A 19,403-nucleotide genomic window follows, 5' to 3' on the forward strand; every position below is an offset into this window, starting at 1 on the left:
AACTTTTTTCCTCACTGAACCCTGCTCCCTTCGAAGTGTTCCAAAAGACTATGACTCCAACACCCTCCTCGCTCTTCAGCGCCTCACCCATTCCCCCTCCTGATTCCTTTCGTCCGCCTCTCTCGCCCACAGCCCAGTCTCACAACAGCAGTGGGAATGCGCTCAAGTTTGTGGCGGCTGTGCGGGGGGTCGATCCGACGCGCCTGACCTTTCGTGCGAATTTGCAGCTTGCCCAGCGTTGCCCTTTATAAAGGGGCGAGAGTCGCCGCGCCCCTTTAAGAGCGGGAAGCCCCGCGGAGGTGCTGCCTCGCGCAGGGATGCTGAGCTCCAGCGGCTGTTTCCGCGGGCTCTCTTGTCCCTTCCTGGGTCGCTGCCAGAGGGCTCACTGCCATTTCAATCACACAGGGAGCCTCCCGAGCGCCCAGGGTAAGGAGAAGTGGGAAGGAGGGGGCAGGTTTAACGCGGAACACCTGAGTTGTTGGACTCTGTGCAGAGGTAGTTGAAGTTGGATTTTGTTTGGTAACGGTGGCCATTCGGAGTTTGGCAAATCGTGGGGAACAAACTCTCGTCTATCGAGTTGTGCCCCCTGCCAGTTCAAACCCTTTTCGCTATGACGCACTGTTAGTTGAACAAAATATCCCACGGCACCATCATGAAAGGAAGTGAGGAGGTGTTTTTGGTCATTAATGATCATCTATTCCAATGTTTTTCTGGGACACATCAGCCCAAGTTGAGATGTTGTTTTCTGGCAAGGACGTGTGAGATAAGTGGAGGACCTTTAAAGGTGAGATTTTTGAGCTTGTATGTTCCTGTCAGGATCAAGGGATCAGAGGGAACCTTGGCTTTCAAAGGTTTCGTTTGGAAGAAGAGAGGTGACATGGAGAAAATGAGGTACTTGAAGAGTATATTTTTAAAAAAAATCTCAAGAAAAAAAAAATCAGGAAGAGTAAAAAAGGTTGTTTTGCCAGACAGGAGTTTCTACAGAGCAAAAGGATAGTAAGGGACAAAACTGGTCCCCTTGAAGATTAGAGTGGCCTGCTTTGTATGGAGCTGAAAGAGATGGGAGAGGTCTTAAATGTTTTTTTTGAAATCAGTCTTCACTGAGGAAAAGGGCACAGAGTTATGGGAAGTAAGGAAAACAAACTTCCCACATGAGGTCGTGGAACCTATATACATTAGAGAGGAAGAAGTGCTTAAAGCAAATAAGGGTGGATAAATCCCCAGGGCCTGACAAAATATTCTTTTGAATTTTGAGGGAGGCTAATGCAGAAATTGCAGGGGCTCTGGCAGAAATATTTAAAATGTCCTTAGCCACAGGTGTGGTGCCAGAGAATTGAAGAGTAGTTCACGTTGATTAAAGTAGGCATCAGTGGTAGGTAAATCATTGAAAGGTGTTCTAAGAGATTGGATATAAGTTCTTGGATGGCCGTTGACAGGTTTGGGTTAATCAACATGGCCTTGTACATGGTTGGATGTGTTGAACCAATTTTGTAGTGCTTTTCGAGGGGTTTACTAGGAAAGTTGATGAAGGAAAGGCTGTGGATGTTGTCTACATGGACATTAGTGAGGCTTTTGATAAAGTCCCACAATGGAAGTTAGGCAGGAAAGTTCATAAGCTAGGTATTTATGGTGAAATAGTGAACTAGATTTGACAATGGCTGGACAGTAGAAGCCAGAGAGTAATGGTGGATGATTGCTTCTCAGACTTGAGGCCTGTGATTCATGGTGTGCTCAGGGATCAGTGCTGGGACCATTGTGGTTTATCATCTATATCATTGATTTGGATGAGAATATGGTAAATTGGATCAGCAAGTTTGCAGATGACACCAAGATTGGAGGTGTTGTGGACAGTGTTGAAGGTTTGCAAAGCCTGCAGAGGAATCTGGGTCAGCTGGTAAAATGGGCTAGAAAAATTGCATATGGAATTTGATGCAGATAAGTATGAAGTATTGCATTTTGGAAGGATAAATCAAGAAAGGACATGCATGGTAAATGGTAGGGCACTGAGGAGTCTGGCAGAACAGAGGAATCTGGGAATACACGTACATAACTCCCTGAAAGTGGTTGTAAAGAGAACTTTAATATTTAAGAAGAATTTGGACAGGTACATTAATGGGAGAGATATGGCGGGGTGGGTGCAGGTCAGTGGGACTAGGAGAGACATGGTTCAGCACAGACTTGAGGGGTTGAAGTGTAATTGTTCTATGGTTCAAAATGGATATGATTTAGTGACCATTTATGGATACATAGTTTTAGGGTGGAGATAACTGGGAATTAAATAGTGGCTAATTGGGAAGGATAGGTGGAAGGCAAGAGAGGTCAGATGGTGCTCATCATGAAGGATAAAATCAGGACAATAAGTGATATAGGCTCCATGGATCAAAGTGTTCAATTGATCCAAGAAAAGATTAGGAATAGAAAGAGGTTTTTTTAATGGGTGTAGTCTGCCAGCCACCAAATAGTAACATTATATTGGCATATGCAATAAAGAAATAACTGACACATTTAAGAATGGATCAGCAGTTGTAATGGGGGATTTTAACCTCCATATTGATTGGCCAAATCAAGCTGGTGGAGGCAGCAATTATGGATCATGGATGCACCTGTGATAGTTTTCAACGACATGTTAGGAAACCTAGAAGGTGCATGCCATATGTACCAAAGGTTAAGGAGTTGATGGGAAGTGAAGATCTTTATATAATTACTATCACTAAAGTGGGCAAACTAATGGGCCCTGGTCCTGATAAAATGCATCACAGGTTATTGAAAGAAATGACAAAAGTTGTCATAGATGTTTTTGTGGTAATTTGCCAAGATTCTATGGTCTCTGGGTGTGGCCTGGTGATTAATACAGCAAAATGTAACTCCTCTGCTTAAAAAAAAATGAAGTAGGCAAAGACAAATTAGCTTAATATCTGTACTGGGGGAAAATGCTTGAAGGGAGAAATAGCAACACATTTGCATTAAAAATTGTTTAATTAGGCAGACACAGCATGGATTCTGGAAAAACAGGTAATGTTTAATTTATTGGAGTTCTTTGGGGATATAATGAGCTCAGTGGATAGTGGGGAGTGTTACGAGCCCAAAGGACCCCAAAACCCAGCAGCAATAGATATTCACCTCGACAAATGGTTACTTAAACAAAAGTTGTTTTTAATTATCTTTAAACATGAAAACAGAATCAAACTTTAACTTGTCTCTATTGACTTAACTAAACACAACTTAACCCCCTTCTAATTCTAAGCGCACATGTATGTGATGTATGTGTAAATGTAAGAAAAGTTCTTTGGTTCACAGTTCAATTTCACTTCTCATTCTTCCAAGTTCTTGGGTTGCAGGCAATTCTTATACTGTGCATAGAATTTAACATGTATAAAGTTCACAAGGCTTTGATGCTCGAAAGATAAATGTTTACTGCTCAGGAAGGTTCTCGTAGGGTTTGCAGAGAGAGATTTGTTGTTCCAGGATTTCCACAACTGAGGTACCACCATTAGTCACTTCAATGTCTTGCTGAGGAAACTTGTCCCATCAGGGTTCTCTAGATTAACCTCTCTCTTTCAGGCCAACACAGAGTTCCTTTCTGTTCCGTTTATTCCAAGAGAAACTTCCACCCATCTGCTACTCTGGAGCTTTTCATCACTTTCAAGAAGCTTCCTGCCTTGCACTGTTCAGCTGCTTTCAATGTCACACAAACGCTAGCTGAGAGAGCTTGTTTCACCTTTCTCTGAGACTGCTAGAAAGCCCATGGGACTCTCTCACTTACAAAAACTCCCAACTTCAGCAAACAACAGGAGTTCTCCTTCTGCTCCCATCTGTTGCCTTAAGTACACAAAACCCAGGAGTGACCTTTCCATGACCACTCTGTAGATACTTGCAAACAGCCAGAGTGTCCCCAGTCCAAAACAATGGTCTATTCATTTTATGACATCATTTCAATTAGCACCTACTTGTGAAATGGGCATAGCATTCTCGATCATTTCAGTAAATGGGGTAACTGTTAACTCAATATTATCATAGAATTCAATGCTTTGAATGGGATAAGTTTAATTAAGGTTTTAATAATTATAGTTATACTTCTGGTTTACAATTTTCATGTGATTATGTATATGAAGAATATGAATTCTTCAGTATTTCAAATAAGATCTGTTCTAAAATGTGTGTATGTATGTAATCTACTCTAATTTTACCAATTATCTCCCAAATACATATTCTATTACAGGAGGCAGAGGGTGCAGTATGTTTGTATATCTAGAATGTGTTCATTAAGTTCATGCACAAAAGACTTCTGAATATGATATAAATGCATGGAGTTGGGGGTTATGTATCCTCATGGATAGAGGATTGGTTAATTCATGAAAGCCAGAGAGTTGGGATAAATAAGTATTTTCCTGATTGGCAATCAGTGGTTCATGGTGTACTGCAGAGATCTGTGGTGGGCTGACAACTGTTCATAATATCCAGACTAGATTTGGAGGAGGGGACCAAGTGAAATGAATTTAAGTTGGCTGATGATATCAAATTGAATGGAAAAGGAAGAGATGTAGGTAAAGCAAGGATATGGCAGATAGATTAGTGTCTGTAAATACAAGGTCATCCACTTTGTAAAGATTGTGATTGAACTATTATGTAAAGCACACATGTCAAACTCTGGCCCGTGGGCCAATATTTGGCCCGCAAGATCATTTCAAAAATGTATTAGAGGTGGCCCGCCCTGCAGCGAGAGCTGATGCTGTTTTTTGGTAATGTCACCCCCACCATCCTCCCCCTTCATTGCACATCCTTCCCCATTATAACACGAGAAATTGTAACACGAGAAGTCTGTCGATGTCATCGGCCGGCAAGCCGGTTGGAAGGCTCCCCACACAACCAGTCACTTCTCCCACCTGTCGAGCGGTGCGGCGGATGGGCGAGCGCCTGTGATTTCCTGTCGGCGTGACGGGCATGGCAGGCTGCGCACGGCCCCCGGGCAGCGCGAGCCCCGCGTGACTGGCCCCGGACGGCCCTTCCACAGTGCGAGCGCACTTCTCCCGGTCGCCACGGCCTTCAGCGCTTGCACCCGCGCGGACCCCAGGGACGGCTGGTTCGGACCTGCACGTGAAGAGAGAGATGGTGGCTGTGCGCAAAGGCTGATCGGCAGCACGCTGGGCCTGAGTGGGTGGGTAAGCAGGGGTGGGCAGAGGGTGTAGGTGAGGAGTAATGGGCAGGGGAAGTTATGGTGGTGCGAGGGGCAGTTAGAGGGAGGGATGAGTAGAAGGAGGGGTGAGTAGGGAAGAGGTAAAAGGGGAGGGGCAGGGCGAGTAGGGGAGAGGTGATTAGAGGGTGAGAGACGGGTAGAGGGAGGAACAGGTTGAGGGAGAGGCAGTAGAGGGGCGTGTATAGGATGGGGTGGGTAGAGGCAGAGCGAGTGGAGTGAGGGGTGAGTAGAGGTTGGGTAAAGGACTGGTCAGGTAGAGGGATGGTGGGTCGAGGGTGAATAGAGGCCTAGAGCCTGAGGAGTGAGCAGGAAATGCTGAGTCCATATGCAGGCCAAAATGGACACAGCCTGTGGATGCTGACTACATCTCCACAGGGACCAAATATGTTTCCCTCAGGTCAAGCAAAGGGTGAACTTGAGCTACCTACTCCTGACCTGTAACATTATCCTCCTAAAGTTATATCCTAAAGTTTAATATTACATATGTTGAAAGAAGAGAAAACATGCAGATGTTGTTGAAAATTTTCAATAAATATTTAGTTCGGACCTCGACTTAGTCCAAGTTTTTAATTTTGGCCCTCCGTGAATTTGAGTTTGATACCCCTGATGTAAAGGGTGAATAAATTGCAGCATGGTGTTGAGCAGAAAGACCTGGGAGTGCTTCTACATAAATTACTAAAAGTTGTTTTGCAAGTGCATCAAGGGGGTTTGGCATTGCCTAATTTTAGATTTTATTATTGGGCAGCTAATATTAGATATATTACTTTTTGGATTCATCATGAGGAAAGACGAGATGCTTTAAGTTGGGTTAATCTTGAAATTGAATCTACTAAGAAGTATTCTCTTATTTCAATAGTTGGAGCTCAATTACCTTTTTCTGCTTCTAAATTAATGTTGTTGTTAAACATGCATTGAGAATTTGGTTTCAATTCAGAAATCATTTTGAATACCATAGATTTCTGCTAGTCAGTCCCCTTTTAGCTAATTTTTTTAACCTTTGGTACAAGATTTTGGTTTTCATGAATGGTCAGAGTTAGGTGTCCAATCTTTTCAAGATCTTTTATTGACCAAAATTTGGCCTCTTTTGAACAATGATCTTCTAAGTTTAAACTATCTAAACATAATTTTGTAGGTATTTATAGATTAAGACCTTGAATTCTTTGGTATTGAGACTCCCTCAAGATCTGGAATTAAATATGACAGAAGATTTATAATTTTAAATTGAACCATAAAAAGTTGATATTGGCTCTTTGAGTCATTATTATTGTCTAGTGGTAATTCCTTGGACCAGACTTGGAAATTATGGGAGCAAGATTTTCAATTATTTTCTGATGCTACATAGGACTCAATTTTGAAATTGGTAAATTCATATTTTCTATGTGCCCTACACTCATTATTACAATTTAAAGGAGTACGTCAAGCTTGCTTCTCCAAAGTTCAACTGATAAATTCTATTCTAATATTTCTTCAAAATGTGACAGATGTAAGACTGAAGAAGGTACATTGTTTTGGTCATGTCCTTTTCTTTCCATGTATTGGGAAAGTATTTTTCATACCTTGTCTTTCTTAATGTTAATTTGATTCCTAATCCTTAGCCTTTTTGGAACAAATAAGCCAATTGACTTGAATTTGTCTGGGCGGCAATCACATGCAGTTGCCTTTGCCCTCCTTATCGCTAGAAGAGCTATATTAGCGAAATAGAAAGATGCTGTCACTCCTACTCGTATTCAATGGCTATCAGATGTGATGGTATGCCTGACTTTGGAAAAAGTTAGCTGTTCTACTTCTGGAATTAATTTTAACTTTGTAAATTTATGGTGTTCTTCTTAATTATTTTCATAATTTAGAAGATTATTTAGATCCCATTCTGTGGTTTGGTTTTTTTCCCTCTTCCAATTTTGGAATACATGTTCAACCATAACTTCACAAGGGAGGGGTCAGATTAAAAATATTGAAAAATAAATTTAGACATACAACAAGGTAATAGGCCATTTCAGAACATGAGTTTGTACTGCACAATTTACACCCAATTGACTTGCACCCCCTGGTATGTTTTGAACAGTGGGAGGAAACTGGAACGCTGGGGAAAACCCATGCAGACATGGTGAGAACATACAAACTCCTTCCATACAGCATGGGATTTGAAGTCCGTTCCTAATTGCTGGCACTGTAAAGGTGTTGAACAAACTGCTGTGCCACCCAAGGGAAAAATGAGCTGCTCGATAAACTGAGGGTCAGGTAGCATCTATAGGTAGAGATTATCAATCAATGTTTTGGATTGGATCATTTAATTGAGACAAAAGTAGAAAGGGGTGATAATTACATTTAAGGAAAGATATTGTTGAGAGGCCAAGAGGTGATAGGATATTGGACAGAAGGTGAGAGAAGTGGAGAGACTATTGGGGAGGGGATGTTGGAGAAATATACAGGAGTAGGTAGGGAAGAGATGGGAACTGTGGAGTCAGAATGTATTCCATCCATGGATATGCAACCCCTTCCACATCCATTTGCCATCAGGAAAGGCTCGGGGCCTGCAGCTTATTTCTTGAACACAGAGTTATTTAGTTGTCATCAACAAACACTTTCGTCCACTTGGGAGAACCTGTCCTTGTCCTGAGCAACTTGTACTTGTCCTCCCCTTGCCTCTTGATCCAGGGAATAACTATGGGCCCCAGTCAAACCTACCTTTTTGTTGGATATATGGAACAGTCTTTGTACTAATCTTACTCAAGTACGTCTAACTAACTTTTCCTCCACTACATCTATGACTACATTGATGTTAACTCTGTATCAACACAAAGTGCACCAATTTCATCAACATCACTTCCCACTCCCACTTGGCCCTTTAATTTTCCTGGATTGATTTTGTCACTTTGCTCCCCTCATTTTCATTGGGGAGGAAATGCAGATCCTTCTACCTGCCCAGGGATTTCACAGCCATGCTAATTACTGCAGTTTACATTCCACCTTTGGCAAATGAAGGTGAAGCAATGAAGGAGTTGTATGGAGCCATCTATGAAGCCCAGGCCTCCCACCCTGACATTTGCATGATTGTATCTGGTGACTTTAATCACACATCTGAAAAACCATTCTACCATGATTTCAACAGCATGTCATCTTTGCCACCAGAGGAGAGAGGACCAACAATCAAGTATACACAAATGTCCCTGGTGTGTATAAAGCTGATCCTTGCCCCCACATTGGATACCCAGACCACAAATCCATCACCCTGACCCCAGCATACAGACTGCTGGCTAAATAAACAGTCAAAGAGATCAGAATGTAACTGGGTTGGGGGGGGGGGGGGGGGCACAGCAATACAACAGGACTGCTTTCAGACCATGGAATAGAGCTGTTTCAGGGAGATGGTCATCAACAATGGCAAGTAAACATCGGCGAGTAGGAGCTCAGTGGCCGACAACATTAGCAAGTGCATTATGGATGCCACAGAGATCAGATACAACACAACCAGGGCTAACCGGAAACCATGGTTGGATGCAGAGGTCCAGGCCCTTCTCAGAGCTCATGATATTGCCTTCGGGAAAGGATATAGGATGGAATGAAGATCACCTAGAGCTGAATGCTCCTGTGCAATCTGGAAAGCAAAATGTGGGAATGCACAGAGGATCCTTAGTCAGCTGTCAACATGAGGCACAAAGGCCAAGGTATCAAAACAATAACATCACAAGACAACCTTGTGAGTCACCAACAATGATACTTCCCTTCTGATTAGACTGAAGATCTTCTATCCACAGTCCGACGCAAAGAACAGGCTGATGCTTTAAAAAAAAGCTCTGTCTCCCCTTGAATAACAGACCCCTTGCATAGCCATGGCTGAATGAGGAGAATCCTATCCAAGGTGAACCTGCACAACACAGCAGGACCAGACAACATACCCGGCTAAGTACTGAAGGACTGTGGCTATCAACTGACAGAGGACATTAGAGGTAATCTTCAACATGTCTTTGCAGCAGTTCATCATTCCTGTGAGTTTTAAGGCCACCACCATCATTCTAATGCCAAGAAGGTGACAGTAGCAGACCTTCTTGTCCAGTGTCACGGACCTCAAGCTTCAAATAGATGAGGCCAAACATAGGATCAAATCCTGTACATACTATTCTGGTACTTGTTTTCCTTTCAACTTCCCTACCCCCCCCCCCCCCCCCCACAGCGGTCTCGCCCTCCACCTGTATCTGCATCTCGCCCAACTTCTGCCCAATATGCTATCCTGATCTAGAATATTGACTGACCATTTCTACTCATGGATGCTCTGACCCATTGAATTCCTCTGCTCATTGTTCGAGCAAGATTACAGCTTCTGCAATCTTTGTTTCTCTAGACTTCTGTGGGTTTGTCTGTGCTTTATAAATAAACATATTCCCTTATTTTTGGTTTCCCTGTGCCTTGGAACATTGGCTTTATTTAACTGCAAATGTTAATGCTGAAATCCTAATAGAACATGACGTTGCCATTGGTCTGCAATACAAGTTTATCTTCCTGTGGCTGCTTCATATTTCCAAATTCTTTAGTTAAGCCTCTTCTGTTAAGATGTTGTTTGTAATTATTGTCAAACTTGTCAAAAGAAAAGGAGAGTACCTAAATTCAAGAATTCAAGTTCAAGTGGAAACTTTGCACTTTGATATGAGAAATGTTGGTGATGGGTAAAAGCTCAAGTTTGGGTTGGTTACCTGGCTTGTGAAGCATTCAGTATGGTTACATCTAATCCAATCTTCAACTCCTTTTCTGTGCAGTTTCCCATTGCCCCAAATCTACCAAACTTGCAAATGTTTATCCTCCTCTTCTTTTAAATACTCATGATCTACCTTCCATAACCCTTTTGGATTCGTGAATTTCAGTTTCTCCACTCTGTGAGAGAGAGAAAGCTGGCATTTAGCTGCCATATATATTTAAATAGTAATGGTAAATAATTTTCAAAATGTGGCTCATTTTGTTGTCTGGTGAATTTTGATGCTGCAGAGGAGTAATCTGGATAATACTGCTGTTTGAGTATTTCTATTGGTGGACACAGAGCAGGGGGGGAGATTTCTCTTGGCATTGTTCATCTTTCCAGGTTTAGTGCTGCTTTCAGATGTTGACAAGTATGCTAATGTTCCAACAGGTGCTCCTGCCATTACTTTAGAAAAATACCATGACCAACCAGTGTCACTTGAAGCTGCCTGCTCAAAGCTTGAGATGGAAAAGGTCACCAAAACAATTGAGGTCATCGAGACTGAGATGGAGCAGCAGCAGCAAAGGCTTTTGATGTGCCAGTCTTCATGTGAACATGGGAGCCACAACTTGGTAACTCAGAAGAACAGTGAGACCAGCTCTCCTCCCAGTACTGGCAAGCCATCTCTTTCCTGTACAAAGTGTAAATCTATTGTGCCAGTGTCGGAGTGTTCTTCACATAAACATATGCTTCTTGCTTTGGGTGAAGAGGATGCATCCCAGAATATTGCTGTAGCTGATTCCATCATCAATACTGCATGTTCAGGTAAACATATGATTGACCATTGCAAACCCAGCACTGATTTGGAGTATGATCCATTGATCAACTACTCTTCCAATTTGAAACCTATTTGCAAAAACTATGATATTGAGAAGAAACAGGAGTCCAAAGCGGCCTTTGAACAAAGTCCTGAAGTGAAACACTCTCTTGCTTCTGAAACTGTGAGGAACTTTCCATCTTTTGAAGCTGAAGTGAGCTCTGAAGATGAACTTGTAATTGATGTTCCAAATTTGCATCCACTATCTCCAAATCCCAGAGGCCACTGGGAGTTTAGGAGGAAAGGAAATGATGACCTTAATTTAATTCGTAAAGTTAAACAACCTAACACTGAGGAGCCCATCAATGTGGTTCTGGCTATGGGAAAAACTGTGAACAATATTGCTGATCTTGGGTTAGAAAATGATTGCAGGAATACTGAGCTGAATGTGAGCGCTTTGCAAAGAAAACAAATTTTAAATCCAGCCAAATGCAATAAATTTTCCAATGTAACCAACAGCCCGATAAATAAAATTAGCTTCCACCAGGATAATATCAATCTTGGCTCCAAAGTCAAAAGAAAAGGAGAGCTTCTAAATTCAAGAATTCAAGTTCAAGTGGAAAATTCTATTGCTTCAATTAATGCTAAGTGGCCAAATCAGATATGCAAACAAGAATATGTCCCTGAAAACCCAGGGATGAGTGTACAGAAATGTGGAAAAGCCAAAGAGCAAAATTCAATCCATTGGAACACATTACAACTGTCCGATTATACAGAGCAACTCTCTGAAAGTGGAAGTCAGTCACTGAAGGCCTTGGCTAAAGTGAGGTGCAATGGATTGGAGGCAACAAATGCTTCTTCCACCAATAAGTTTGGGGAGAATGTGCGCATTGACCAAGCTGGAATAAAAGCACCAAACAAAGTTGGTAATATTTTCCTCAAAAACTCAGATGGAAGACTTCACCCTGCAAGTGATAAAGGTGATGAGTCATCTCATTCAGACGAAGAACTGAGCTCTGCTGCTTCGGATAATTTGGAATTTACTGACTCTGACACAATGGAAGAGTGCTTGAGGATTTTTAATGAGTTCTCAAAGCAAGAAATTAAAACAAATAAACCAGAAATTGAGCAGGTAATGTATATTTACTACTCTTCCTTGTCTTGAGCAACAAATTAAAATGTTACAAGCATCCAAACTGGAGTAGAATGCAGTCCAGTGTGTTTCTGCTCGATTTCTCAGTAATGTTTTAAACTTGGTCACAGTGATATTGTAGAGATGGTTTGAAGTAAATTTTTAAAAGCGTCCACGCATCACAGGTACACTGCTGTCTTGCCATGTTTGACCCAGTATTGTGCTGCTTCAGTGATTACACTCAGTCTGTAGCCTTGAGCTTTTCTTCAGAGTGAACCTGTGATTTGGGCTGATGTTCTAGTACATTATGGAGAGTACAGTTTGGTTGGAGCAATCTTATAAATGAGATGATAAAATGAGTCTTCGTCATTTGTGTGCTGCATTTCAGCAATGTTGTAAGTCGGGTGGTCCATCTAATGCTTGTCCCTTGCTCAACGTTAGCACTCCAGATTGCCCATTCACCATCATTTTCACGTTTGGATCTTGTACACAAATTAAATTTCTATATTACCTCAATAACTGCACATTTACTAGGTAATTGTAAAGCAACACAAATTAAGAAAAGTTGGAATTCCTAAAATTAAAACTGAATGTGAGAAGCACTTGGGAGCTTTGTGTGTAGGGAGAAAGAGTTCATGTTGTGGGTTGAAGACCCTAATGAAAGGTTGACCTTAAAACATTAGCTCTGCTTCTCACCGCAGCTCTGCTTCTACCTGACTACTAAGAAGTTTGAAATTGAAAGGATCTGTTGAAGATGAGGACATTGATGAAATGATGGTACAAGTTAAATGACGTGGCCTCTAAGTTGAAAAGAATTTCACTTTCTTGCATTAGTTAATTCCTTTTAAAATTGAGGTCAAAAATTTTCTGAGCATTCCCTCCCTGAGATGAAAGGCCACAGGGATGGTGGAATCCTGGAGAACCAAAGGTTGTGTATAAACATGGAGCATGAGTGTTAGGAAACTTACCTCCACTCTTTCTCACCACAGCCCATCCCATATTGTCTCCATTGGGGTCAAAGGCTCTTTTATAATCCAAAGTGAACTATAGCTCCAACACTGAGAAGAGCAAGGTTTTGAATCCAGCACAAATAGTGTGATAACTTGCACTGCTTTCTCTCAATAATTGTTGATGTGTCATTCTATCAGGTCATGGCTAACCTGTGATCAAAGCTCTGTGCTAAAATCTAAATCGTCTGAGGTGAGGTTCCGAGCCTCTTTACAGAAAGCTATATTTGTTATCAAACTGCAGTTAAACTCCATTAATCTGGCATCCTTGGGACTTTGCTGGACTAACATGTCTTCTGAACTGTTAATAACCCAGCATATTTTAAAATCAGCAATACACAAACTACAGATGCTGGAACCTTGTGCAAACAATGAGAAGCTGAAAGCACTCATCCATGGAGAGAAATGTCAGTCAATGTTTTGGTCGGGACCTTTTTTCTGAGAATTTTAAATTCCCCCCCCACTCCCTGCCCCAAAATGTTACACCATATGATAACTTTTCCAGTGTATCTGGTCAGTTCAAAGGAAGTGCAGGAGCTAGAGTCCTGACGAACATTATCTGTGGAGTCGGATGCTGAGCAACTAGACTTTCTGAATGGTTTGATGTTGAATTATAGGAGTTTTACTTTACAGCAAAAGTTGAACCAAGATAAATTATTTGCTCCATTTTAATTTTTTAATTTCAGATTAAATTGCAATTCAATAATTCAAATGTGAACAGTTATTCCAACCAAGATTTGAGCATTGAGCTGTAGCATTCAACAGATCCAGAACTTTGATTTGGACACTCAGATGAATTGGATGGATTATGGCAATCGGTTTAAAAATAATTGAAATTAAAATGAAGTGGAATTCTTAAACATGACATTCTTTGCCCTAGTGATCAAATGGTGATGTTGGGTGCTCAGTACTTTTATTCCATCTTGTTTCATGCTGTTTTTTGATCTCCTCTAGGATTCTGTTGCAAACCTTCCAGATTCTGTGAGTGCTGCAAGTGCTCACACAAGACAAAAGAAGAGGATTGCACATGTGGCAAAATTTAAGGTAAGGTTTGAGAACCGTTAATTTTGAGAAATTTTACAGATAGAATTTATTTTACAGACAATTTATTTGCAAAGCTCTTTTGGAGTATGGTTATGTTGAATGTTTTCACTAAATGGAAGGAACTTGGTAATAACGTACCTTGTATTTACGTGGTGCATGGAAGGACAAATCTTTGCAGGCTTTCACAGTTCTTCTATGTAACATTTTCTTATCTGCATTCCCATCAATGTCTTCCAAATTCTGTTGCACTCACAAATCACCATTCTACATACTTGGGATTTGGCAGAAAATCCAAGAGATCCTGGGGAGAACCCACACTCTCCACTCACCACTGATCAGGATTAAACCCATCTCACTGGAGCTTTGAAGCAGCAGGCCTGAAAGTATTGGCTGGGTTAGATGTTCTGGCGATTCAAGTGGATGCATTTTAGCTACCACTGAAATGCCTCTTAAAGAGGGGGAAGACTCTAGGTTTTCAGATAAGCCTACCAAGTAGTGACAAAAACATTAGTTAAGAGGCTTTCACAGTTGTCAGAAAGGATATGTCAGAAGATCGATCAGGTAAGTTTTGTGTGGTGTTATTCAGCAATCGTGGCTATTTCTGTTTTCAGGAGGGAGGTTCGGTGTGGTAATGTGTATAATGTTTCCAACTTGTTTCTTCAGTGGTTGGTTTATCGTGGCACTGGAGGGCCACGTTGGAACTTTATCTTAGTGCTTTGCATAGGTTGGATAGTGAATCTGATGGGGCAACTTTGAAGAGCAACTTGTGTTTAGTTTTATTGTAAAATGATTCATCGTGAAAAATCTCATTTGTATGTTTTATTTAAAATAAATAATCATTGTTAAATAGATATTTAAATAACAGTTTCCTCTTTAAAAGGGAAAATCCAATTCGAACCAGGTGATTATTCCACATACTCTACCTGCTCCAAAGCTGAGGTGTCGCAGTCGAATCAAGCAGGTCCAACAACAGGCTGTGCAGTTGATGTCCAATGTGAAAGGTGGCCAGGTTTATAAATCAACAGTGTCTGATTGTCCAGCTCAGAAGAGATTGCTGGTGCAAAGTTCAAAACCTCAGACTGCCAGCACTGTGAAAGCAGGTACTGGTAATCCTCTGAGACTTGTGTTGACGATCATCAAGATGGACCTTTTGCTCTGAGATCTTTCAAATTTAAGCCTGTCTTGTGTCCTTGGTGTATCCATGCACAACATTAATGCTGGTTGCTAAAGCTGCCTTGTTGATGTACTTAACCCACTTTTAAAATATGGGCTTGAATTTTTAGAGTACTTTCTTGAGAGATGGGTAGTGTTAGGTCTGCTTTGTTCATGAATGAGTGAGTCAGACACCAGACTGAGTCGAAATCAAGGTTCTTTGTTCTTTATTACCGGATTGTAACACTTGCAACTAATAGTGTTAGTTGGAGAAGGCGCATTCTGCCGTTATCAGCAAGTGGTGTTTTTTATATACCTTAGGATACGTACTTAGTAAATTATCATACCATGACATTGTCCAATGAATAAACTGTTGCTGTCCCTCTCTGCTAGCCTCCTGCACATCAATTTGTCATCCCCACTCTTATCTTGAGAGTACAAGGTCACAACTGCATCTTGTTACAGCCCAGCACTGGGTGACTCCCTCTACATTCCCAGCTCATGATGTTTTTACCTAACAGTAGGCATCCCCTTCATTCTCATTGCTCATGTTCCACAAAATCTGAAGCAGCAGGAAACATCACACAAACCTCAGGATGACAAAAATCAACAGTTTAGGACATCATTAAGAAGAAAGAGCATACTGCTGAGCTCAGCAATCACTAAGATCTTCTAAGGAAGACCACCATTGTAGATGACAAAAGAATTCTCATCATAAACGAAGAAAAGTGCCCAATCATATGTTTGACAGATCAGAAATACTCTGCAGGCGTGGATGTGTCAATGACTACTATCTTGGGAAGACTTCATAAACAGAAATACAGATGCTAAGGGGCAAGATGAAAATTACTAGTTAGCCACAGAAACAGATGGTCCGATACAGTTTGCCAAGAAGTATTTAAGAGCCTGCAAATTCTGGAAAAAGGTCTTGTAAACAAAAGAGGCCAAGATTAACTTGGATAAAAGTGATAGCAAGAGCAAAGCGTGGAAGCATAAAGGAACTGCCCAAGATCTAAAGCATACCACCTGTGCCATGGTTTCCATCTTGCAGTGTAACGTCTGTATTTCTGTTTGAAGTCTTCTACAGACAATAGTTATTAACACATCCACACCTGCCTCCTGAAGAGTGTTTCTGATATATTGGATGTGCATCTGGGCATTTTTCTTCATTATGATGAGAATTCTTCTGTCATCAGTAGTGGAGGTCTTCCTTTGCAATTACTGGGCTCACCAATACACTCTCTTCTTAATGATGTTCCAAAGTGTTTTACTGTTTTATTCTTGTTTTACAGTCTCATAATGGCTTCTTGACTTTCATTAGCACCACTCGGGTCCTTGTGTTGAAAAATGGCAACTACAGACTCCAAAGATGATACCTGAAACACTCACAAACACCTGTGAAGCCAAATGTCGTAAACATTATGGTGCCCTGAAATGGGAACTATGAATAAAAAATGCTGAAATTTCTATGTATACAAAAAAAACCTTGAATAAAATCTGGAATATGCACTTTAATTACAAATGAATTATTTGCCCATGCTCCACAATTTTAAGTTTGTAAAGTATCTTTGTTCCAAACATTATGGAGGGCACTGTATTGTATTTCTGTCTTGAATCCAACTTGAAGCAAAATTGTGAGGGATGTGTATTAAAGGACTGAATCTATATTCTCTCCTTCAAAATTATCATGGCTGTCGTTTGCACAGTTGTTTCATGGTGATCAATGTGTGTAAATGAAAATGGCTGTGTTTCTGGAGGCTGGCATGATGCCCAGTGATGAGCTAATTTGCTATGTACCTAACATTTAATTGAATTTCACATCTATAATCCACACAAGATTCTTTATGTGCAAATAATTAGCCAAGTTTTTGAATATTTAATGAACTCTGGATAATTCTCCTTGCCTCCAACTTCCTTGTAGACTTCCATAATGTTTGTACCATATTCTTGTTTATTCTCTGGCTGACCCCCTGTAGCCTTTGCTTGGAGTAGTTGCTTGTTCCTGAGAACCCATAATGATTCTTTATAATATAAGTTTTCACTGCTCCTCCCTTTTTCATCCAGCCGAGTGTTAAACACCAAGTTACCAGGTAACAGTCAGGACTTGCGGGGGGGGGGGGTGGGGGGGTGGTGGAGGAGAGGGTCACCTTTTCCTTCTGTGCTCTATAGAGAAGAAAAGAATTCCATGAAAACCCTACTGAAAGATCAAATCAAAGTACACCTGCTTGCAATGCCTTGATTATTAATCTTGAAGGCAAGGATAGAAAAGATTACAAATCAGAGCACCATTGACTAATCATGAAAGATGGGCACTTCTTCAACCTTAACATTAATTCTGGGGATCCTTCTAGTTTCTAGGTATACATTCAGGAAGAACCCTGGTGCTGCTTCAATCTCCAGAAGTAATGTGCCACTGACCGAGGGAAAGGCCTTGTACAGTACGTCAAAAGCTGATCACAATGTGATGTTGCTGGGCACACCTTCATCGGTCCCTGTCATACAGGTATGTTGACTACTTTATTTTCCTAGAATGTATATTTCCTTCCTTAAGGTAATTCTCTCTCCCCCTCTCTCCCTCCCCCTCTCCCCCTCATAGAGAAGACATTCAAAGCAAAGATCTAAAGTGTCCAGCACCGTCAGAAAGCGATATCTTGGCTACTTTATTGAAGAGTTTTTGAAGACTTCCTCTTCTCGACAGGAAGCAGTCAACAAGGTTAGTAGAGAAATGTGAATAGTCAGAGGGCAGGTGTTGTTAAGTTGGAAGGTTTAGGATGCTTAAAATCTGACAAACCCCAAGAAAAATGCAATGAATGAGCTCAAGCAGGACACTAAAAGAGGCCATGAAATATCCTTGGTGAGTAGGTCTAAAGAAAATCTCAAGGCATTTTATACATTGTTTTAAAACAAGATGAGAAATTGGGAGAGAATAGGACCATTCATGGATACAGGAAATATGTGCTTGGAGTCAGAGAAAGAAGACAAGGTACTTAATGAATGCTTAGCATCAGGCCTTCACCAAGGAAAACACTGATCAGGACACTGAGAATAATGTGGTACGGCAATTTGAGATGAAGATATTGATAATGCTAGGTCTTTTGAAGAGCACTTGTGTGGATAAATCCCAGGGCCCCAAGGGGCCTTATCCCATCATATTGAAAGAAGCAAATGAGAAGATGGCTGGGCCTAAATGAAGATCTTGTCTTCACTAACAAGTCAAGTTCCAGAGAACTGGAGAGTAGACAATATTACATCTTTAGTCAGGAAGCAAAATAGATAAGTGCATCAGTTGTGGGGAAACTATTGGAAGAACACTTGGATCAATTTGCGACCCGAGCTGCTGCGGTGATGAGGCCTTAAGGCAGAGGTGGCAAAATTTGCTTAACCTAAGAGCCGCATACCATAAACTTCAGATGTTTGAGAGCCTTAGCAATCAAGTGACAAACACTAATACTAGCCCTTTTCAGGTGGCCATAATACCCGAATGTAAAGCCACTTAAAATACCCTAATATGGCTGTTGGGAGGTCACCTGAAAGCAGAGATCCTGTCTCCAAGGTGTACTTACTCAGATCACCTCGGGGAGGTATATTCTTCGCTTCCGAGCGCTCCCTCTAGGCACCTGAAAGCAGCAGCCTGAAAGTGGCTAACAGCTTTTAGGTGCCTAGCAGGGGGCGGGCCGATGACAATCAGCTGGCGACCCAACTCCCCGCACCTGACAGACCCCAGGCGCAGGACATCAGGGCTGGGCCAGCCAGCGTGGCACTATGGGGCTGGGGCAGCCGGCGCGGGAGGTTGCCCACCCCGGTACAGTTTTGTTGGGGAAAGCATTTCCCAATCCTTGTCTTGCAAATTATCCATTGGCAAAATGCTGATACATTGCAGATCGCAAAGAAGCACTGTTTCAAAGGGAGCAATTTTGCAAAAGATTTTTTTCTAATCAAGTCTACACACCAAACATTCCCCCTAGGCACCTGAAAGCAGCAAGGCAAAGCAGGTGCCTAGCAGCGGACAAGCTGTTGACGGTCAGCCACCCTCCCCACTGGCGACAGCCACCCTTCCCACAAGCCGCACACTGCATGTTGAAGAGCTGGATGTGGCTCGCGAGCTGCTGTTTGGCCACCCCTGCCTTAAGGCCTCAGGATTTCAGAAGATGGAAGAGATGCACAAGGTGGAGGAAGTCAGGTAAGCGAGCAGGGGTTTGCACTAGACTGAGAGTGAACCTCTACTGCCTGGCTCTCCTGTCCATCCTGCTTGCCAATATGTGTTCACTGGAGAACAAAATGGATCACATCAGACTCCAGAGGTCTACATAGCATGAGGAAAGGAACTGCTGTGTTTTTGTCTTCGCTGAAACGTGGCTCAGCGACAGTCAAGGAGTCCACCATTCAGC

The 19,403-nt window shown here is 41.7% G+C and overlaps 1 protein-coding gene across 3 annotated transcripts in view; it reads left to right on the plus strand.

Annotated features, from left to right (window-relative positions):
• The first annotated feature begins 293 nt into the window (after positions 1 to 293).
• Positions 294 to 19,403, plus strand: part of LOC138757408 (RNA exonuclease 1 homolog) — a 55,514-nt gene continuing 36,404 nt past the window's right edge. For 2 of the 3 annotated variants that reach the window (XM_069924667.1, XM_069924671.1), the window contains exons 1-6: positions 294 to 426; positions 10,314 to 11,812; positions 13,774 to 13,863; positions 14,744 to 14,963; positions 17,367 to 17,518; positions 17,612 to 17,728. In XM_069924667.1, coding sequence (XP_069780768.1) covers positions 318 to 426; positions 10,314 to 11,812; positions 13,774 to 13,863; positions 14,744 to 14,963; positions 17,367 to 17,518; positions 17,612 to 17,728 — 2,187 coding nt within the window. In that variant the 5' untranslated portion in view covers positions 294 to 317. The other variant, XM_069924677.1, reaches the window with a different exon arrangement.

Source organism: Narcine bancroftii, chromosome 1 (assembly GCF_036971445.1).
Source record: "Narcine bancroftii isolate sNarBan1 chromosome 1, sNarBan1.hap1, whole genome shotgun sequence".
Taxonomy (NCBI): domain Eukaryota; kingdom Metazoa; phylum Chordata; class Chondrichthyes; order Torpediniformes; family Narcinidae; genus Narcine; species Narcine bancroftii.